This window comes from Sphaeramia orbicularis, chromosome 17 (genome assembly GCF_902148855.1).
Source record: "Sphaeramia orbicularis chromosome 17, fSphaOr1.1, whole genome shotgun sequence".
NCBI classification, from domain to species: domain Eukaryota; kingdom Metazoa; phylum Chordata; class Actinopteri; order Kurtiformes; family Apogonidae; genus Sphaeramia; species Sphaeramia orbicularis.
In genome coordinates this window covers 76,257-99,258 of record NC_043973.1, presented here as the reverse complement: position 1 = coordinate 99,258, position 23,002 = coordinate 76,257, and the positions used below count along the sequence as shown (strand labels likewise).

Here is a 23,002-nt window from a genome sequence, read left to right as displayed (position 1 = left end):
TTTTGTTTAATTCAATTTTTTTTGCTTAATTCAAGAGTTTGTGGCTTAATTCAAGATTGTTTTGTTTAATTCAAATTGTTTTTTGCTTAATTCAAATTTTTTGCTTAACTCAAGAGTTTTTTGCTTAATTCAAGATTTTTTTGTTTAATTCAAGATTTTTCTTGCTTAATTCATGATTTTTTTGTTTTAATTCAAAATTTTTTTGCTTAATTCAAATTTTTTTGCTTAATTCAAGATTTTTTTTGTTTAATTCAAGATTTTCTTTGGTTTAATTCAAGATTTTTTTGTTTAATTCAAGATTTTTTGTTTAACGATTTTTTTGTTTAATTCAAGTTTTTTTCTTAATTCAATATTTTTTTGTTAAACTCAAGATTTTTTTTGGCTTAATTCAAGATTTTTTTTTGGTTTATTTCAAGAGTTTTTGGCTTAATTCAAGATTTTTTTTTTTTGTGCTTAATTCAAGTTTTTTTTGCTTAATTCAAATTTTTTTTTGCTTAATTCACTTTTTTTTGGGCTTAATTCAAGATTTTTTTGCTTAATTCAAGATATTTTTGTTTAATTCAAGATTTTTTTCTTGCCTAATTCAAGATTTTTTTTGTTGTGTATAAATATAAAAGTGTATAAATTCCACTGTAAGGGCTGTGGAACTCATTTTAGTGTCAGTTCCACATCCAGACCATTCTGATCTACAGTCCAATCATAACAGCAGAAGAACCCACACAAAAGAAGGACTGCAGATTTACTACTGGGTTTGATGGAAAAAAATATTACATTATGTCTGTAAATAATGACAACTACAAATTTTAGTGCAAAACAAAACATTAAATTCTGAAACTCTTTCCATTTCCAAACTCTCCTGTACCAATAAAATGTGACTAACCTGAACAAATGTGTCCAACCTGAAATGTCTGTATTAAATTCAGTCCAGTTTGAACTCTTTTCTTCCTGTTCCTCAGTGTTTAGTGTCTTTGTAGATCTGATCCAGAATGCACATGGACTAATGAGAAGTGGAGGAAGAAGATTGATAAAATTACACTGATTTTTCTTAAGAATTTTCAGTTTTTTCAGGTTATTCATATCTTTTTTGTTTGAATATTTTATAAAACTAAGTATTTTCATAATTTAATGGTTTTTTTTGCAGTAAAACACAGACATAAATTGTCAGTTGTCATTATTTACAGGTTCTTCTGTTCTTATTTTACTGGTTGGGTCCACTGCAGATCAGATCAGACTGAATGTGGAACCTGAAAGAACATGAGTTTGAGAACCCTGGTTTAGAGTGTTAATTCGAGCTGAGCTGGAACAGATAAAAAAGATGGTGTTTGTAAATGACAGGTGAAATAATCCATGAGGGACTAGTGTAACTATAGTCACAAACACATTCTGTCTGTAGAAACACGTCTGATTCAATTAAATGTCCAACTCAGCTGTCAATCAAATCTGACAAAGGTTCTACTACCACTAAAACTGTGTCAGTGGAGCCACAGTTTCAAAAAGGACCAGACCATTACAGCCTTACTGAAGGGCTCAAACAGTTCATCCATTTAAAACCTTCTGACTTATTGTGAACGTTGAAACTTACACAGATTTAATCAGAGTTGGTCTTCTTCTTGGAGGTCTTCTTCTATAAATAAAGTAAACATATGCACATTATACATGATGTTTGAACCCACTCATAAACATATTTCCACTCTATTTGACTCAGTTTATTTACTGCACCTACTGTTGGACTGGCCCTGTCATCTACCATTCTGTTTTTAATACACTTCTAATCTATTCTGGATACTGTGTCTGCTCTTGTCTTCTATTGATTATCTTATATTCTGGTTTTATTGTTTGTCCTGCTGCTGCTCTACAGTTTCACAGTTTGGGATCTATCTGTCTGTCTGTCTGTCTGTCTGTCAAAAACATCCTCTTTATTTTAAGATGACACACTGACCACTTCACCCATGAGATTTGCTTTATTTTATTCCTCATTTCTACTTGTTTTAGATGAAATTTGTGTTTTTAAAACTAGTAAGAGTGTGATGTAGTATGTCCGCCCTTTCCTGCCTGTTTACTGTTTCCTGCCTGTTTACTGTTTCCTGTCTGTTTCCTGCCTGTTTACTGTTTCCTGTCTGTTTCCTGCCTGTTTACTGTTTCCTGTCTGTTTCCTGCTTCCTGTCTGTTTCCTGCCTGTTTACTGTTTCCTGTCTGTTTCCTGCTTCCTGTCTGTTTCCTGCCTCCTGTCTGTTTCCTGCCTATTTACTGTTTACTGTTTCCTGCCTGTTTACTGTTTCCTGCCTGTTTACTGTTTCCTGCCTGTTTCCTGCCTGTTTACTGCCTGTTTACTGTTTCCTGTCTGTTTCCTGCCCGTTTCCTGTCTGTTTCCTGCCTGTTTACTGTTTTCTGTCTGTTTCCTGCCTGTTTCCTGTTTCCTGCCTATTTACTGTTTCCTGCCTGTTTACTGTTTGCTGTCTGTTCCCTGTCTGTTTCCTGCCTGTTTACTGTTTCCTGCCTGTTTCCTGTTTCCTGTCTGTTTCCTGCTTCCTGCCTGTTTGCTGTTTCCTGTCTGTTTCCTGCCTACGTACTGTTTCCTGCCTGTTTACTGTTTCCTGTCTGTTTACTGCCTGTTTACTGTTTCCTCTCTGTTTCCTGCCCGTTTACTGTTTCCTCTCTGTTTCCTGTTTCCTGTCTGTTTCCTGCCTGTTTCCTGTTTCCTGTCTGTTTACTGCCTGTTTACTGTTTCCTGTCTGTTTCCTGTCTGTTTCCTGTCTGTTTCCTGCCTGTTTACTGCCTGTTTACTGTTTCCTCTCTGTTTCCTGCCTGTGTACTGTTTCCTGTCTGTTTCCTGTTTCCTGTCTGTTTCCTGCCTGTTTACTGTTTCTTGTCTGTTTCCTGTCTGTTTACTGTCAGTTTCCTGTTTCCTGTCTTTACTGTTTACTGTCTGTTCCCTGTCTTTACTGTTTACTGTCTGTTCCCTGTCTGTTTCCTGCCTGTTTACTGTTTCCTGTCTGTTTACTGCCTGTTTACTGTTTCCTGTCTGTTTCCTGCTTCCTGTCTGTTTACTGCCTGTTTACTGTTTCCTGTCTGTTTACTGCCTGTTTACTGTTTCCTCTGTTTCCTGTCTGTTTCCTGCCTGTTTACTGTTTCCTGTCTGTTTCCTGTCTGTTTCCTGTCAGTTTCCTGTCAGTTTCCTGTTTCCTGTCTTTACAGTTTACTGTCTGTTTCCTGTTTCCTGCCTGTTTCCTGTTTCCTGTCTGTTTCCTGCCTGTTTCCTGTCTGTTTCCTGCCTGTTTACTGTTTCCTGTCTGTTTACTGCCTGTTTACTGTTTCCTCTGTTTCCTGTTTCCTGTCTGTTTCCTGCCTGTTTACTGTTTCCTGTCTGTTTACTGCCTGTTTACTGTTTCCTGTCTGTTTACTGCCTGTTTCCTGTCTGTTTACTGCCTGTTTACTGTTTCCTGTCTGTTTACTGCCTGTTTACTGTTTCCTCTGTTTCCTGTCTGTTTACTGTTTCCTGTCTGTTTACTGCCTGTTTACTGTTTCCTCTGTTTCCTGTTTCCTGTCTGTTTCCTGCCTGTTTACTGTTTCCTGTCTGTTTACTGCCTGTTTCCTGTTTCCTGTCTGTTTCCTGCCTGTTTCCTGTCTGTTTACTGCCTGTTTACTGTTTCCTGTCTGTTTACTGCCTGTTTACTGTTTCCTCTGTTTCCTGTCTGTTTCCTGCCTGTTTACTGTTTCCTGTCTGTTTACTGCCTGTTTACTGTTTCCTGTCTGTTTCCTGCCTGTTTACTGTTTCCTGTCTGTTTACTGCCTGTTTACTGTTTCCTCTGTTTCCTGTTTCCTGTCTGTTTCCTGCTTGTTTACTGTTTCCTGTCTGTTTACTGCCTGTTTACTGTTTCCTCTGTTTTCTGTCTGTTTCCTGTCTGTTTCCTGCCTGTTTACTGTTTACTGCCTGTTTACTGTTTCCTCTGTTTCCTGTTTCCTGTCTGTTTCCTGTCTGTTTGCTGTTTCCTGTCTGTTTACTGCCTGTTTACTGTTTCCTCTGTTTCCTGTCTGTTTCCTGTCTGTTTACTGTTTCCTGTCTGTTTACTGCCTGTTTACTGTTTCCTCTGTTTCCTGTCTGTTTCCTGCCTGTTTACTGTTTCCTGTCTGTTTACTGCCTGTTTACTGTTTCCTCTGTTTCCTGTCTGTTTCCTGCTTGTTTACTGTTTCCTGTCTGTTTACTGCCTGTTTACTGTTTCCTCTGTTTTCTGTCTGTTTCCTGTCTGTTTCCTGCCTGTTTACTGTTTACTGCCTCTTTACTGTTTCCTCTGTTTCCTGTTTCCTGTCTGTTTCCTGTCTGTTTGCTGTTTCCTGTCTGTTTACTGCCTGTTTACTGTTTCCTCTGTTTCCTGTCTGTTTCCTGTCTGTTTACTGTTTCCTGTCTGTTTACTGCCTGTTTACTGTTTCCTCTGTTTCCTGTCTGTTTCCTGTCTGTTTCCTGTCTGTTTGCTGTTTCCTGTCTGTTTCCTGTTTCCTGTCTGTTTACTGCCTGTTTACTGTTTCCTCTGTTTCCTGTTTCCTGTCTGTTTCCTGCCTGTTTCCTGTTTCCTGTCTGTTTCCTGCCTGTTTACTGTTTCCTGTCTGTTTACTGTCTGTTTACTGTTTCCTGTCTGTTTACTGCCTGTTTACTGTTTCCTCTGTTTCCTGTCTGTTTACTGTTTCCTGTCTGTTTACTGCCTGTTTACTGTTTCCTCTGTTTCCTGTCTGTTTCCTGTCTGTTTCCTGTCTGTTTACTGCCTGTTTACTGTTTCCTCTGTTTCCTGTTTCCTGTCTGTTTCCTGCTTGTTTACTGTTTCCTGTCTATTTACTGCCTGTTTACTGTTTCCTCTGTTTCCTGTCTGTTTCCTGCTTGTTTACTGTTTCCTGTCTGTTTACTGCCTGTTTACTGTTTCCTCTGTTTCCTGTCTGTTTCCTGTCTGTTTCCTGTCTGTTTGCTGTTTCCTGTCTGTTTACTGTTTCCTCTGTTTCCTGTCTGTTTCCTGTCTGTTTCCTGTCTGTTTCCTGTCTGTTTCCTGTTTCCTGTCTGTTTCCTGTTTCCTGTATCTGACGTGTTTAAACTCCATCATAACTCTTTGTGTTCCAGTCACAGCTGTATTTGTGTCGTACCGTGGAGGCAGCAGCAGCTTCTGTGTCTTTCAGCTTTAATTTGTTCTTCTCTGCAATAAAAAAAAAAAGTCATGACAAAAGTTCATCATCAGTACACTGAGGAGTCATTCTGTTTAATCTGTGAGGAAATGCAGCCAGTTATACACATACGTTAGACTACTGTTTACTGCCTGTTCCAACCCCAGACTGTACACTGGTTAGTTCCAATAAACATGAGACACTGGGATTCAATCCACAGAACCTTCAGAACCTTCAGAACATTTATCACATTCATCACATTCTTGACCCACTCTTTTTCTTCACTGGTTCCTGTCGGCTGGAGGTGACGGGGGTTGAACTCTCCATCTGCTGCACCGTCTTCTTCTTCTTCTTCTTCTTTGGTTTTGTCGGTGTATCTGCAGCGCTCAGGTCGCTCACTGCACCACTATCCCCCTCCCCAGACAAACTCCTCCCCTTTTTCTTTTTCTTCGGGGGTTGATTCTCTTTGGAGGAGTTCTCCTCCTGTTCAGCCTTCAGCTTCTTCTTCTTCGTTGGTGTTTTGTCATCTGGCGCTGACTCTGGTCGGGGTCTCTTGGCTGCTTTTTGACGGGGGGTCTCCATCAGCTTTAGTCTGATAAACACAGATCATATGATTTTTACACTTCATTACTGATGAACGTTCATTTTTCTGCCGTTTAATTCTGTTGTACTGCACTTTGTTCGAATCATTTCAGGATCTATTTCATTATATTTTTCCTTTCTTTGTCTTATATTCATTGCACTTTTTAACTAGGGCTGTGTATTGGCAAGAATCAGGCGATACAATACAAATCACAATACAACACATCACGATATATCGTGATACTGTTAAAAAGGCAATTTTTAGTTTGTTTCTTTTTTTTTATGATTATTTCCTTGAAGAATTGAATTACAGCATAAATCTGCACAAATACTAAACACATTTGAATTTGATCCCAACAGGATCTAATGTTCTATCACCAAATGTTCAAACTGTGTTCAAACTGAAATTCAGTTTTCCAGACATTCCAGTTTCAGATCCTGTTCAAATGTTCAGATTCTATTAGTTCACAACTAACATCAGAACAGGATTTGAGTTCAATCCAACAAAGGAACCAACGTTATTGAATAAAAGAGTGTGAAATAATCAGAAATAAAATACAAACAAAAAAGAAAGACAAAAATGAACCTCCACCATATCTGCATTTGAATAAATACCTAAAAATATCGATACCATACTTTTTAATATCAATACAGTATTGTGAAATGAAATATCGCAATATATTGTAGAACCAATATTTTCTTACAACCCTATTTTTAACTATATGTAGGATTTCTTACTTTCATTGAAGTGTGTTGCTTGTATTTTCTTGTTGTTTATGGAACACAGTTAACTGCCTTTATGTATGAACAGCATTTTAGAATATGATGATGACGGTTTGATAAATGAAGCTGCAGTTTCACTGTTTCCAAGAATCACATTTCATTTACATTTCAATGTCTAAACCAGGGTTCTCAAACTCCTGTTCTTTCAGGTTCCACATTCAGTCTGATCTGATCTGCAGTGGACCCAACCAGTAAAATAAGAACAGAAGAACCTGTAAATAATGACAACTGACAATTTATGTCTGTGTTTTACTGCAAAAAAACCCCATTAAATTATGAAAATATTTACTTTTAAAAACTATCTGAACAAAAAAGATGTGAATAACCTGAAAAAACTGAAATTTCTTCAGAAAAATCAGTGTAATTTTATCAATCTTCTGCCTCCACTTCTCATTAGTCCATGTGCATTCTGGATCAGATCTACAAAGACACTAAACACTGATGAACAGGAAGAAAAGAGTTCAAACTGGACTGAATTTAATACAGACATTTCAGGTCGGGCACATTTGTTCAGGTTAGTCACATTTTATTGGTACAGGAGAGTTTGGAAATGGAAATATTTACATAATTTAATGTTATTTTTTGCGCTAAAACAAAAACAAAAATTTGAAGTTGTTAATTCAAGACTTTTTTGCTTAATTCAAGATTTTTTGCTAAATTTAAGATTTTTTTTTGTTTAAGATTTTTTTTTCTTAATTCAACATTTTTTCCTTAATTCAAGAATTTTTTTTTGTTTTGTTTTTGCTTAATTCAATTCAAGACTGTGGAATTTTTGACTTTGCAAAAACATCCCCGGGGCCAGATTGGAACCTTTGGGGGGGCTGCATTTGGCTCCCAGGCCGCATGTTTGACACCCCTGGTTTAGACATTTCAGGCTGTTCATATTTGTTCAGGTTATTCACATTTTACTGTTACAGGAGTGTTTGTAAATGTAAGTATTTTCATAATTTAATGTTGTTTTTTGCACTAAAACAAAAATTTGAAGTTGTCATTATTTATAGACATAGCGTAATATTATTTTTTTCCCTCAAACCCAGTAGTAAATCTGCAGTCATTCTCTTTTGTCGGTTCTTCTGCTGTTATTATTTGACTGTAGATCAGATTGGTCTGGATGTGGAACCAACACTACAGTGAGTTCCACAGCCCTGACTGTGGAATTTTTACACTTTGCAAATTCATTCCAGGGGCTTAACTGGAACCTTTGGGGGGTCACATTTGGCCCCCGGGCCACATGTTTGACACCCTTGTTCTAAGTTGTTTGTACAGACTACTAAAACATTACTCTTACCTCAGACATTTAAAAGTCTTGAGTTCATGTTTTTTCATTACAGATGACACAAACTCTGGTACACACATAAATATTACAGTACGTATAGACTCCTACTTTTTTTCGCTGGTGAAGGTTTTGGTTTGGGACTCGACTGGAGCACTGCTGCTTCTTCGCTCGTACTTCTGGATCCTTAATCTTTTCTTCAGGCTCAGTTTCTTTCTGAGGCGTTTCTTTTTGGCTGAGTGGAGCTGAGATCCACCGCCGTCTGTGGAGTCACCACACAGAAACCACACACAGTTGAGTGAAATCAGACACAAAGGCTGAATGAGGGAAAAAAACAGAGCTTCAGTCCTGATATAGGTTTAATCCAGTGGTTTCCAATCTGTTTTGGCTCATGATTCCATTTTAACATCACAAATTTGTAGCAACCCCCGACATTCAAAATGGAGACTTTTTTTTTTTTTTGCTAAAATAATTAGTTTTTGATCTTATAATAGTTTGCTATACTATGTTGTGAATAAATGTTAATTTTAGAGGACATTTAATCTATATAATGTATACTATAGTGGACAGAGGCAGTAAAGCCAGGTGTAGATGACTGCACAAAGGATGACCTCCAGGTCTATCTCCCTGTGCTTTCAAATGACACATCTGCACTAGACTCTCTCCACACCTGCCTCTCAGACATTAAAGAATGGTTGGCTCAAAACTTTCTTCACCTCAACCAGAACAAAAGTGAATGTATACTTTTTGGCCCCTCTGATTTTCACTTTAATGCACCATCCCACCTCCTCCCAGCCCCTGTGAGCCAGGCTGTCAGGACCCTCAGAGTGATTTTAGACCGTCAGCTGAAGCTTGATAAACAGATGAACGCAGTTGTTAAAGCAGGTTTTTTCCAGCTTTGTCTTTTGGCCAAAGGGAAGCTGTTCCTCTCACAGAGATCTGGAGAGACTGATCCATGCTTTTATCAGTTCATATCTGGACTACTGTAATGCTCTTTATTATCGTCTCACTTTGGGGCAGTCATGGCTCAGTTTGGGGTGGCCATGGCTCAGTTGGGGCGGCCATGGCTCAGTTTGGGGCGGCCATGGCTCAGTTGGGGCGGCCATGGCTCAGTTTGGGGCGGCCATGGCTCAGTTTGGGGTGGCCATGGCTCAGTTGGGGCGGCCATGGCTCAGTTTGGGGTGGCCATGGCTCAGTTTGGGGCGGCCATGGCTCAGTTTGGGGCGGCCATGGCTCAGTTGGGGCGGCCATGGCTCAGTTTGGGGTGGCCATGGCTCAGTTTGGGGGGCCATGGCTCAGTTTGGGCGGCCATGGCTCAGGTTGGGGTGGCCATGGCTCAGGTTGGGGTGGCCATGGCTCAGTTTGGGGCGGCCATGGCTCAGTTGGGGCGGCCATGGCTCAGTTTGGGGCGGCCATGGCTCAGTTGGGGCGGCCATGGCTCAGTTTGGGGTGGCCATGGCTCAGTTTGGGGGGCCATGGCTCAGTTTGGGCGGCCATGGCTCAGGTTGGGGTGGCCATGGCTCAGTTTGGGGCGGCCATGGCTCAGTTTGGGGCGGCCATGGCTCAGTTTGGGGTGGCCATGGCTCAGATGGTAAAGCGGGTTGTCCAATAACCGAAGGGTTGGTGGTTTGAATCCTGCTCACTCCATGTGCTGTTGTGTCCTTGGGCAAGACACTTCCCCCTCCTTGCCTCCAGTGCCACTCACACTGGTGTATGAATGTGTGTGAATGTTTGGTGGTGGTGGGAGGGGCCATAGGTGCAGATTGTCAGCCACACTTCTGTCAGTCTGCCCCAGGACAGCTGTGGATACAGATGTAGTTTACCACCACCAGAGGGAGAATGTGAGAGTGAATGAATAATGGATCCTCTGTATGTGCTTTGAGTATGCGTTCATAGAAAAACACTATAGAAATCTGATCCATCATCATTATTATTATTGTTCATTATCACTCAGTCTTCACTCCATCGCTTACAACTGGTCCTAAATGCAGCTGCCTATTTCTGGATCACCTCCACCAGATTCAACCTCATCAGCCCCATCCTCTCTTCTCTGCACTGGCTCCCAGTCCACCATCATATTGATTTTAAAATTTTAATGTTTGTTTTTAAAGCTTTAAAAGGTCTAGCTCCTCCCTATTTATCTGAGATTTGAACAGTTCACCGCCCCAGCAGAGCCCTCCCATTGTCCTCTCAGATGGTTTTGGACGTCCCCAGGTCCCCATATAAACACCGTCCCAGCAGAACCCTCCCATCGTCCTCTCAGATGGTTTTGGATGTCCCCAGGTCCCCATATAAACACCGTCCCAGCAGAGCCCTCCCATCGTCCTCTCAGATGGTTTTGGACGTCCCCAGGTCCACATATAAACACCGTCCCAGCAGAGCCCTCCCATCGTCTTCTCAGATGGTTCTGGATGTCCCCAGGTCACATATAAACACCGTCCCAGCAGAGCCCTCCCATCGTCTTCTCAGATGGTTCTGGATGTCCCCAGGTCACATATAAACACCGTCCCAGCAGAGCCCTCCCATCGTCCTCTCAGATGGTTTTGGACGTCCCCAGGTCCACATATAAACACCGTCCCAGCAGAGCCCTCCCATCGTCCTCTCAGATGGTTTTGGACGTCCCCAGGTCCACATATAAACACCGTCCCAGCAGAGCCCTCCCATCGTCTTCTCAGATGGTTCTGGATGTCCCCAGGTCACATATAAACACCGTCCCAGCAGAGCCCTCCCATCGTCTTCTCAGATGGTTCTGGATGTCCCCAGGTCACATATAAACACCGTCCCAGCAGAGCCCTCCCATCGTCCTCTCAGATGGTTTTGGACGTCCCCAGGTCCACATATAAACACCGTCCCAGCAGAGCCCTCCCATCGTCTTCTCAGATGGTTCTGGATGTCCCCAGGTCCACATATAAACACCGTCCCAGCAGAGCCCTCCCATCGTCTTCTCAGATGGTTCTGGATGTCCCCAGGTCCACATATAAACACCGTCCCAGCAGAGCCCTCCCATCGTCTTCTCAGATGGTTCTGGATGTCCCCAGGTCCACATATAAACAGTGGGCTGATCGTTCACTTGCTGTTGCCGCTCCAAACCTGTGGAACTCGTTTCCTCCTGACTTGTGAGTCGTCACCGACCTGCCCCTGTTCAAGTCCAGGTTAAAGACTCACCTGTTCAGACTGGCTTTAACCCTTCACACTGACACACTATTAGCTTTGAATCTGTGCTCTGTGTGTGTGTTGTGTCCTATTGTTTTATGCATATTTATGGTACTTGATTAACCTGTTTCTATCTTACAATTGAATCATGCTTTTAGATGTAAAGCACTTTGAGCTTTGTTATGCTGTTGTAAAAAGCTATAGAAATAAACTTTGATTTGATTTGAAAGGGAGAATTTGATTTTCCTTGGTCAGGATCTGTCCAGTCAGTCCAGCTGTGATTTACAAGGAGGACAATTAATACTGAACAAACAAGAACTGAAACTGTGAATTATGAAAGAGCTGCAGCATCTGAAACTGACCACAATGAACATTTGACACAGAAACAGAACCACAGAGAACCAGAACCACAAAGAAACAGAATCACACATAAACAGAACCACAGAGAAACAGAACCACAGAGAAACAGAACCACAGTGCTTCAGTTTCAGCTTCAGCGTTTGTCATGTCTTCTATGGATTGTGATTGTCTCTCTCAACTCATAATATATTTTATTTTTACCAATTACTATAAATTCCAGGCGACCCCACATAAGGTCCCGACCCCGAGGTTGAAAAACACCAGTTTAATGACATGTGTGTGTTGTAGCTGGACGCTGCTGCAGATGGACAGCGTTGGTCCACAGCGTCCTCTTACCTGCTGCCTCCAGTGTCATGTCTTTGTCTGTGTCGCCCTCTGCTGGCTGTTCAGCAGAATGCACCTCCTCTGTTCCAGGTCCTCCCTTCTTCCTCTTTCTCCTCTTCTTCTTTTTTGCTGCTGTGTCAGTCAAACTAACAGGATGCTCCTCCTCCTCCTTCTCCTCTTCTACGTCTTTCATCTTCTTTTTTTTGCTTTTTGTTTCTACAGGAATGATATGTTCTTTCTCATCTTTCTCCACTTCTTCATCTCTTTTCCTCTTTTTTGCCTTCTTCTTTTTCTCTGACAGAGCTTCCTGTGCTACCTCTCCGTCCTCCTGCACCTCCACCTGTTCCTCCTCTCCGTCCTCCTGCACCTCCACCTGTTCCTCCTGCTCTTTGTTCTTGTCTTTCTTCTTCTTCTTGGGGCTCTTGGTGGAGGTTTCACTGGTTGTTTCTGAGGTTGAAGTATCTGTGGCTGCTGTCTCTGCATTCCCCTTCTTCTTTTTCTTCTTCTTCTTCTTCTTTGGAGTTTGGTCTCCACAGGATTCAGTCACCTCTGCACTGACGTCACCAACAATGTTCAGGAGGATGGAGGAATCTGGATCTGCCTGTTCCTTCACAGCAGCTTCCATTTCCTGAACTACAACACAGCAACACAACACTGAAGAGTTACTGTGGTTAACGCTTAAAGACCACCTTTAACCCTTAAAGACCACCTTTAACCCTTACAGACCACCTTTAACCCTTACAGACCCAAACGTCCACCTTTAACCCTTAACGACCACCTTTAACCCTTAAAAACCACCTTTAACCCTTACAGACCACCTTTAACCCTTACAGACCCAAACGTCCACCTTTAATCCTTAAAGACCACCTTTAACCCTTAAAAACCACCTTTAACCCTTACAGACCACCTTTAACCCTTACAGACCCAAACGTCCACCTTTAATCCTTAAAGACCACCTTTAACCCTTAAAAACCACCTTTAACCCTTACAGACCCAAACGTCCACCTTTAACCGTTAAAGACCACCTTTAACCCTTAAAGACCACCTTTAACCCTTAAAGACCACCACTAACCCTTACAGACCCAAACGTCCACCTTTAACCCTTACAGACCCAAACAACTCCATATTTTCTTCATGATTTGATGTGGAAAAAAATAATATTACATTATACCAATAAATAATGACAACTTAATTGTTTCTGTTTGTGTTAGTGCAAAAAATAATATTTTCCTCCTGTTCCTCAGTGTTTAGTGTCTTTGTAGATCTGATCAATAATGCACATGGACAAATGAGAACTTACTACTCAAAAATCACCCAAATTCACCCCCCAAAAAAAGTCACCCAAAAACCACCCACAAATCACCAAAAAAAAAAAACAAAACACCTAAAAATCACCCAAAAAGACCCCACCTAAAAATCACCCAAAAACCACCCAAAAAAAAAAAAACACCTAACATTATGCCTATAAATAAAGACAACTTCAAATTGTAGTGCAAAAAAATAACATTAAATTATCAAAATATTTACATTCACACACTATCCTGTAACAATAAAATGTGAATAACCTGAACAAATATGAACAACCTGAAATGTCTAAAGAAAATTAAGCACAATTAGCAGCAAAACTGAAGCCTGCAAGTTTCATATGTGTCACAGCGTACACACATACATATTAACTGACTTTTACCATGGACACTGAGTGAAGGATCAGCAGGATCTGATGATGACGTCTCCATCTGGACCTCAGGATTCACCGATGGCGTCAGATCATCCACCTTTGGATCCTGAGTTAAGAGGACAGAGCAGCCAATCAGCTGTTTCATACACACCTTGGAGCATTCACAGGTAGGCTACTGGCTTCATTAAGTTACAATATTACCAAAAAAACTGTGCTCTCGTACCTCACATTTCTGCTCCTCTACTTCCTCCTGTTGATTTTCACCAGTCGAGTCAGTTTCAGGGTCTGGAAAATGAAAACCAGTTGTTAAGCTCAAGTGTTCATTAAAAGTACAGACATACAGCACTTTGAACACGACATTTCTTAATCAAAACTCCTCCACTTACGATATTGGAAAACTACGAAAAGTACTAAAAAGTTGCATTTCACCAACATAAAACTGTCCACAAATTACAACTTTTTGGAAAGATGTTGGAACAAAAAATAGAACAGATTTTGGGTTTTAAATTACAACAACCCACTCTTCCACTTTTGTTAGGAGATCTTCCTGACGATTTGACAATAAATGACAAAAACCTCTTGAAAAATTTTTGGTGCTGCAGCAAAAAACACAATCACTCAAAAATGGCTTCAACTTGAACCACTGGTGCTGGAGGACTGGATGAAAGAGGTGGATGAAATTCACAGGATGGAGAGATTAACATTTATGCCGAGGCTGCAAACTGATGTATACATGAGAAGGTGGAACACATGGGTTAGTTTCTTTAAAGACAATTAATGTGTGGTTTATCACGTATTCCTGAGAGCGTTGTGTGAGCTGCTGCACAAACTTGATTATATAACCTGATTGCTGTTGCATGACTGAAACCATTATTATCTTTGCTTTTGGATAGAAACTAGTATCCATTGCCGAATGTTGTTTGTTTTGTTTTGTTTGTTGTGTTTTGTTTATTAAAAAAAAAAAAAAAAAACTGTCCACAAACTGCACTTTTCAGTTGTTGCTTGATGAGTTTCAGAGGTAATCCAAAAAGTCAAACCTGTCTCTACTTTGTGAACATGTCAGAAAGCCGATTCTCTGGCTTTGACTGTGACTGATGAACTCCGTCAGTAAACTGGGAGCTTTGGTTCCAGACGGCCATAATTCTAACACACTCCTTGTCGTTTCAGTTTGTTTAACAAGCTCTGACGTCTTTAACAAAGCCTTTAAGACAGGGGCATCAAACATGCGGTCCGGGGGCCAAATGTGGCCCGCCAAAGGTTCCAATCTGGCCCCTGGGGATGTTTTTGCAAAGTCAAACATTCCACAGTCTTGAACTGAATTAAGCAAAAAAAAAAAAAATCTCCAATTAAGTAAAAAAAAATCTTGAATTAAGACAAAAAAAAATCTTGAATTAAGCACAAAAAAAAAATCTTAAATTTAGCAAAAAATCTTGAATTAAGCAAAAAAGTCTTGAATTAACTACTTAAAATTTTTGTCTTTGTTTTAGTGCAAAAAAATAACATTAAATTATGAAAATATTTACATTTCCAAACTCTCCTGTACCAATAAAATGTGAATAACCTGAACAAATGTGTCCAACCTGAAATGTCTGTATTAAATTCAGTCCAGTTTGAACTCTTTTCTTCCTGTTCCTCAGTGTTTAGTGTCTTTGGGGATCTGATCCAGAATGCACATGTAGAAATGAGAAGTTACTCCTCAAAAATCACCCAAAAATTACCCTAAAACCACCTAGAAATCACACAAAAACACCTATATATCACCTAAAAATCACCCAAAAATTACCCAAAAACCCCCTAAAAATCACCCAAAAACCATCAAAAAAACACCTAAAAATCACCCAAAAATCACCCAAAAACTACCTAAAAACCACCCAAAAACCACCTAAAAATCACCCAAAAATCACCTAAAAATCACCCGAAAAATCACCTAAAAATCACCCGAAAAATCACCTAAAAATCACCCAAAAACCACCTAAAAATCACCTAAAAACTAGCCAAAAACCATCTAAAAACTAGCCAAAAACCACCTAAAAACCATCCAAAAACCACCTAAAAATTACCCAAAAACCACCTAAAAATCACCTAAAAACCACCCAATAAACGGCCAAAAACCACCTACAAATTTCCCAAAAACCACGTAAAAATCAACCAAAAACCACCTAAAAACCACCCAAAAAACACCTAAAAAAAACCCACCTAACATTATGTCTATAAATAATGACAACTTCAAATTTGAGTGCAAAAAATAACATTAAATTCTGAAAATATTTCCATTTCCAAACTCTCCTGTACCAATAAAATGTGACTAACCTGAACAAATGTGTCCAACCTGAAATGTCTGTATTAAATTCAGTCCAGTTTGAACTCTTTCCTTCCTGTTCATCAGTGTTTAGTGTCTTTGGAGATCTGATCCAGAATGCACATGGACTAATGAGAAGTGGAGGAAGAAGATTATTAAAATTGCACTGATTTTTTTTGAAGAAATTTCAGTTTTTTCAGGTTATTCACATCTTATTTGTTTGGATAGTTTATAAAAGTAAGTATTTTCATAATTTAATGGGTTTTTTTGCAGTAAAACACAGACATAAATTGTCAGTTGTCATTATTTACAGGTTCTTCTGTTCTTATTTTACTGGTTGGGTCCACTGCAGATCAGATCAGACTGAATGTGGAACCTGAAAGAACAGGAGTTTGAGAACCCTGCTTTAAGACGTTAAAATAAGTGACTGACGTGCTTTATTTTTCTGAACGGAGCTGCTCCTCTCGGCCTTGGCAGGAAACCATCAAACTCTTTACAAGTTTTGGCTATGAATTCAAGCGCCTCAAGAAAAAAACCGTCAACTTTATGTGTGTACGTTCTTTTCTTTTCCCTTCTTCCTGCACAGAAAGGTTCCACAGCAAACAAAACCCTGCCAGTAAAAGAAGTGAGCTCTGTTCAAAACCCTCAAAATGGTCAAAATGTGTCCGGGGTCAAAGGCACGGCAGTGATCAGGCCTCGAAGGTGTCGACAGTATGTGGTCATGTGACCCTTGGTGATGTGTCTGCGTTCAGCTGGACTGTGGTTTAAAAGGTCACTTCATCTGTTCACATGTCAGCTGTGAATAATCCTCAGGGACTGACTGTAGTAAACCGGTACATTCCTGACAGAACACCGCTGTGAAAAGGTTGAAAAGTCATTGGAAATTGTACAGCGGACAAAAAAAAAAAAAAAAAACTACTGAAAAACACACATTGGACACAGCCGAAGCTCAGCCATCACAGCAGCTTCTCTGCAGGACTGTTTCACCTGGTCTTTGTTTTCTACAAACTAAGACATTTAGGATTTGTCTGTATTAATTCACAGACTACATACAGGATCTGTACATTACAAACTACTTTCACTGCCCTAAAACTGAACATTACACAGACAGGAGGGACATTTAACCAGAAACGATTAAGCAACACAAATTGATAAAAAAAAAAAAAATAAAATTCCCTCACTCTCCTCACACACACACAGACACACATATATAATGATGAATATGTAATTAGTATCTGTTTTTGTCTTACTTGTTGTCACATCTTTCACATGTTTTGCTATGTTTTCAACAGCAACCACTGAGCTGGTCTGTCCCACTGTCTGGAGTCGTCCTGTCCCTGCACACTTTCATCTATATGAGTCCTCCTTCTATGTATATGTATATATAAATTGTGAATATAAAGTTTGAGATAGAAAGAACAAGAGAACTATAGATAGAACAATAGAACAATAGATAGAACGATAGATATGACAATAGATTGACGGACGGACGGACGGACAGACAGACAGACAGACACTTATTACTCCAGAAAGAAATTCAAGTAAATAATAAATGAACAGAATAATTGTCCAGCTGTGAATGTGTTTCTATTAGTTTCCAAAGGAACGAACATCTGCCTCTCAGACAGTTTAAAGTGCTTTTAGGATGATTCAAATAACCAGTACTTAATTAAACAGTGATAAAGAATAATAAATTAGATATAAACAATAAAGAAAAACAAAAAACAACAAGAAAAGTACTCGGAGAGTGCAGACCTCAGCCAGGACAGAGCTGCCTCCCGTGCGTGCGTGTTTGTTTGTTTGTTTGTTAGCAAGCGCCCCCCCCCCCGATCACCACCAAAATTTAATCATTTCTTCCTTGTGCCAGTATCAACATTTCCTGAAAATTTCCTGAAAATCCATCCATAACTTTTTGAGTTATCTTGCTAACAAACAAACGCACGCAGGCACACAAAGCAAAGTGATCACAATACCTCCTGGCGGAGGTAAAAATTAACCTCCATCATATCTGTATTTGAATAAATACCTAAAAATACTGATACAGTACTTTTTAATATCGACACAGTATTGTGACATGAAATATGGCGGTATATTGCAGAACCCATACATGTTCTAACTCTTCTAGTTTCTGTGTGGATCATAAATGTGAATGTGTGTGATTCCTGGTGCAGTCTGTGGTGAAAACATTTCAAACCAAACCCTCTGAACTCTCTTCACACCAGCCTGTGACTCATCAGCATTAAGAAGAAAGATGCCACACATAACATGTAAAGAATTATTCTCTTACTCCATTGGCTGCCAGTACCTGTGGGGGGCGGGGCTTCCATGTCAGCTGGCTTCTCATTGGGCTCTGCAGTGGCGGTGGGCGGTGCCTGGCCAGGGTCCTGTTTGAGGAACGGACAGGTCAACAACAGACCAAGGTTCCAATAGTTTTGGATGTTTCATTATGACAAGGTTGAAACTTTGAGTATCATTATTGTGACATTATTGTGAAAAAAATATTGTGGAATAAATGTACACCTTTCATGCAGTGTCTTGTGTTGAATTTATTAGAAAATTTGTGTAGTTTCAGAATATAACATCCAAAAATGTGCATCAGTTGTCCTTGTGTGACTTTTTGCATGATGTTTGCTGAAAAGTGGAGCAAAAATGACCCTTTTTCAGTGACAAATAATTTGCAAACCCTTATTAATCCTGTTGCTGTTTGCAAATGCTCATTGAACTTGCTTCCTTTGAACCTTAGAAGCAGAGCTTATGGTCTGGCCTTTGGAATGAGGATCAGTTTCAGTGATTTCAGTTCAAAGTCAATGACGTCAGATCAGACAGTTCCTCAGAAGACGTCCTAGGGCTATTCTGTTTGGATTTTCTGGCGTCTAGGTAAGAACTGGACTTATAATTCTGTATGGGTACGGTTGCGTGAGGTTTTTTAAATCCAATTTATTTTTCCAGAAGAAATTAATTCGGAACTAAAGTATTTTCTCTTCTGTTCCCATGGAAATGTTAAACCTGAATAAAAGTTTACATGAGGTATTAATGAGGTAGACAAGTGAGCTAAGGGGTTTGTGCTGCAGTGCTCATGTTGCCTTGTTCTGGCAGCCCCTCTGTTAGCTTAGCTTAGCATAGTTGCTGCATTTCCATGGTCACATATAGCCAGTTTTTAGCTTACCGGCCGACAGGACATAAGCTATTGTCATCATGCGTCGTCGTCTGTCATCGGCGTCGTCCGTTACAAAAATTTCAATTGTCTTCTTCTCCAAAACTACAATTCCGATTGACTTCAAACTTGGTATACAGCTTCTTTATGATGATGTCAACAAAAGTTAGTGAAATTATTTGGGTCTGGATCTGATTCTGGATTTGGTGCCACTTGGAAAAATGTCCCCATTATCAGAGATAGGAAGTGGATGGATGCAGTAACTCTGTAAATATAAATGATATCCAGTGTAAATGTCTCCAGTCCAGCCCTGATGGGGAGATGACCCAAACATAATGTCCACATGCTGATCAGGATCTTCTTCTGGATCTGGAAGTGATGGAAAATTTAACACGGGCTCTTATGAGGAAAAAAAATTCAATCGTCTTCTTCTCTGAAACTCCAGTTCTGGTTGACTTCAAACTTGGTATACAGCTTCTGTATGATGATGTCAACACAAGGGATTGAAATTATTTGGATCCGGATCTGATTCTGGATTTGATGCCACTTCGATGAATGTTTCCATTATAACAGATAGGAAGTGGATTGATCCAATAAATCAGTATCAATGATATCAAGTGTGAATTTGAATTTTTTACAGATCTGATTGGAATATGAGCAAAACATGGACTATTTCTGTAATAGAATAAATACACAGAACTGGGGGAGAATAAATGGCATCTGGATACATTTCCCAAAGCTTTGAATTTGGCCGACACAGGACCATTGGTCCGATTTTTTAAAGTCGTCTTTTGTCAGTGATTTTGTGAAATCCGATTCTCTCTAATTATTTCTTTAGATCTGCGACTTACTGCACTCATACAATCTGTGGACTGTTGTGTTGACGGAAGTTGGAAAATCTTTTTGTTGAAGGGATGCATGCACTAAATTAGCTTTGCTTTAGCGTTTTAGCTTTGCATTAATTTTTATTTCCCAGATTTTATTCCTTCAGTTTGTGATCATATTGACCCCAGCGGACTAAAGGAATGATTAGGGAGAACTGAATTTACCAAAATCACTCCTAAAATACTACAAACCACCTCTAAAAGCCTGGCTACGTCTGACCAGAGGAATGAAGCCATTATGCTAAGCTAAGCTAAGCTAAGCTAACGTTAGGGCTGCAGTTCAAACTGTTTGTCCCACTTGTGGAACTCATTAGTTCAGGACAAATGAATGAATCCAAAGCCAGTGTTGAACTGTTCCTTCAGGGTTTTCCAGGCTGGTAGATCCCATCAGAATATTCCACTGGAACGCTTTGGGAAGACTAGACTGCAGTGCAGATTCTTCCACCAGCGCAGAATGTGTGCGTCATCGCCACAGGACAAGACACTGAGCATGTGCAGAATGGAAGGAATAAAGTCCAAACGGAATAAAGGCTTTACATGTCCAGGAAGAATTTAGACCGCAATTAAAAGAGGATTAAACCACTGACTTTAATCGGGTTTAAATTTAATTCGAACTTTTCTTTTTCAACTGGAATAAGGTGTTTACATGGACATCTGACCTTTAATCAGATTAAACCAGAAATAAAAGTTGTCATGTAAATGCACGGTATGTAGATATGATCATAAATCTGTATGTATTATACACCATTCTCCTTCTTTTTCTGTTGTGAATAAAGCATTACCCAACAATTAAGTCAATTCTAATATTAGATCAGTCAAATCATTACTTTTACTAACCCCACCCCCATCAGTTTTTAGTTTGTGAAAAAAATACAGACCATTGTAAAAAAAAAACTAGCATTCACTCAATTTTCAATATCTAGCCTCCAAAATTTAATCAATTGTGCCCACCTACATGGGCTACAATTAGTTTAGATTATTGAGGCCCATTTACTTTCCTAAAGTGAGATCAAGTTTTTTTTACAACCAAATTTTCATATTGGTTTTTGAAACTGCCCACCAATTTGTTAGATTTGGACTTGTTCTGTTAATGAGGGAGCCAATTTAAGCAGAGATTTTGCACAAATGATTTCAGATTCAGATTCCTGAGAAAGTTTGACCCTAAACTGATATATTTTCAGTCCATAACCAAGAACTGGAATTTTTGCCCTTGATGTCACTAAAATGCAACTCAAACCTTGAACCTTGTCTTATAGTTTAGTTTAATTTAGTTTGGACTTTTTTTTTTCTCTAATTCTGTTTGTTTTAATTTGTTTTTAGAGCAGGTTTGATAGTTTTTATTAGTTTTCATTTTTTTCTAAATGCTTAGTTTTAGTTTAGTTTTAGTATTAGTTTTACAGTTTAGTATTAGTTTAGTATTAGTTTTAGATTTACAATCTAAAACTTTAAAACTCATTGACCTTGTGGAGTTCAAAACTATTCAAATAATATATAAAGCAAAGAATAACTTACTACCGGGCAATATTCAAGAAATGTTTTGTGAAAGAGAGGGAGGCTATGATCTACGGGGAAAATTTAATTTAAAGATTCATTAAGTACACACTACATTAAAAAGTTTCTGTATGACCATCTGTGGAGTAAAATTATGGAACAAATTGTGTGTGGAGATAAAACAAATATCAAACATAATTCAGTTTAAAAAAAGATATAAAGAATTGATTCTTGAGAGGTTACAGTATTTAACAATGACAATGAGGCTGTTTGTTTATGAATGATGTTGTACTGATAAATCTGATGGAATTATTGAAGAAAATGGTTGAATTGTTGAGTCTGTTTGTATGACTGCACTGACATGAACATTTTGTTGTGAATAATTCAGTTACTGCATTATGGATTGTTGTGGTTCGATGCTAAAATTAGGAAAATAGTATTGTTTGATTGTTGTATTAAGTTTATGATAAAGGTGTAAACGCACTGAGGGGTTGGATTAAATAAGTTTATACTTCTTCCTGCTCCTTTTCGACCATGCAATATTCAGACTTGTATGTGCTGAAGAGAGATTCTGTCCATTTAAATGTTATTTTATTTTTTTCTCAATTTGCTTTGTTTTGTTTTAATTTTGTTTCTTTGTATGTTTGAAATAAATAAATAAATAGTTCAGTCGTCTCTTTTCTCTTCTTCTCTGTGGTCGTATTCAAATAAATCCCAGACAGGACTCTGCTGCTTTCTCCCAACTTTAGTCTCCATGTTTCCAGGTAGAGTGGGGACCAGAAGACGAATGGAAACCACAAGTGAACACAAGTGACGGACCGTTAAATATCATATGGTGACAGCACAGAAAATTGCTTGAGGGAAATCCATTTAACATCAATCTGACATTGACAGGGATGAAAACGAAGAGAATTTCATCCATAATTTTTATACGTTTTAGTTAGTTTTGTAAACACACAATACAGTTTCAGTTAGTTATGTTTTTTTTTCTTTTAATTATAGTTTTTATTTATTTCAGTTAACGAAAATGTTTTTACAATTCTAGTTTTGGTCATTTTGTGAGTTTTCTTTTACGATAATAACCTTGCAACAGACCCCAGGACCAGACGTGGACGTCCTCTGACTGGTTCAACTTTACTTCTACACATTTGCATTTTTTTTTAAACATTTACTAGATCAGGGCTGTCAAACTCATGTTAGTTCAGTTCCACATTCAGCTAAATCTGATCTGCAGTGGGCTGAACCAGTAAAATAATAACAGAATAATATATAAATAATGTCAACTCCAAACTTTTCTCTATGTTTTAGAGCGAATAAAGTAAATTTACATTATGAAAAGGTTTGCATCTACAAACAATCCTTTCAAAAGATGTGAATAACATGAACAAACTGAAAAAATAAGTGTAATTTTAACAATATTCTGCCTCAGTTTATCATTTACACATGTTCATTGTAACATACAGGTCACAGTGGATCTGTAAACACAGAATATTTAATAACAGGCAGAATATTGTTAAAATTGTACTGACTTCTCTTAAGACATTTCAGGTTGTTCATATTTGTTCAGGTTATTCACATTTTTTGTGAAATTATCCGTTGTTTTAGTGTAAATACATGAAAATATTTACATTTACAAAGAGAAAAATGTGGATTTGTCATTATTTTTATGTTATTATGATAGTACTTTACTGGTCCTGCCCACTTTAGATTGAATTGGTCTGAATGTGGAACCTGAACTAAAAGGATTGTTCATATCTTAGTGTAATTTTTGCATTTCACAAATTCATCCCAAGGGTTGGACTGGACCCTTTGGTGGGCCGCATTTGGACCCCAGGATGCATGTTTGACACCTGTGGATTAGATTATCTCTCTTTAT

General features: G+C 39.0%; 1 protein-coding gene across 3 annotated transcripts in view; it reads right to left on the bottom strand.

Moving 5' to 3' along the window:
• LOC115437986 (fibrous sheath CABYR-binding protein-like) overlaps positions 1–23,002 on the bottom strand; it is a 41,548-nt gene that overhangs the window by 843 nt on the left and 17,703 nt on the right. Inside the window, exons 7-14 of one of the 3 annotated variants that reach the window (XM_030161412.1) lie at positions 17,903–17,981; positions 13,522–13,583; positions 13,308–13,404; positions 11,633–12,253; positions 7,895–8,045; positions 5,418–5,737; positions 5,128–5,177; positions 1,583–1,624 (exon numbers count right to left, since the gene is read on the bottom strand). In XM_030161412.1, coding sequence (XP_030017272.1) covers positions 1,589–1,624; positions 5,128–5,177; positions 5,418–5,737; positions 7,895–8,045; positions 11,633–12,253; positions 13,308–13,404; positions 13,522–13,583; positions 17,903–17,981 — 1,416 coding nt within the window. In that variant the 3' untranslated portion in view covers positions 1,583–1,588. Of the gene's footprint in view, positions 1–1,582; positions 1,625–5,127; positions 5,178–5,417; positions 5,738–7,888; positions 8,046–11,632; positions 12,254–13,307; positions 13,405–13,521; positions 13,584–17,902; positions 17,982–23,002 lie in introns of those variants that run through there. The other 2 variants (XM_030161413.1, XM_030161414.1) reach the window with 2 other exon arrangements.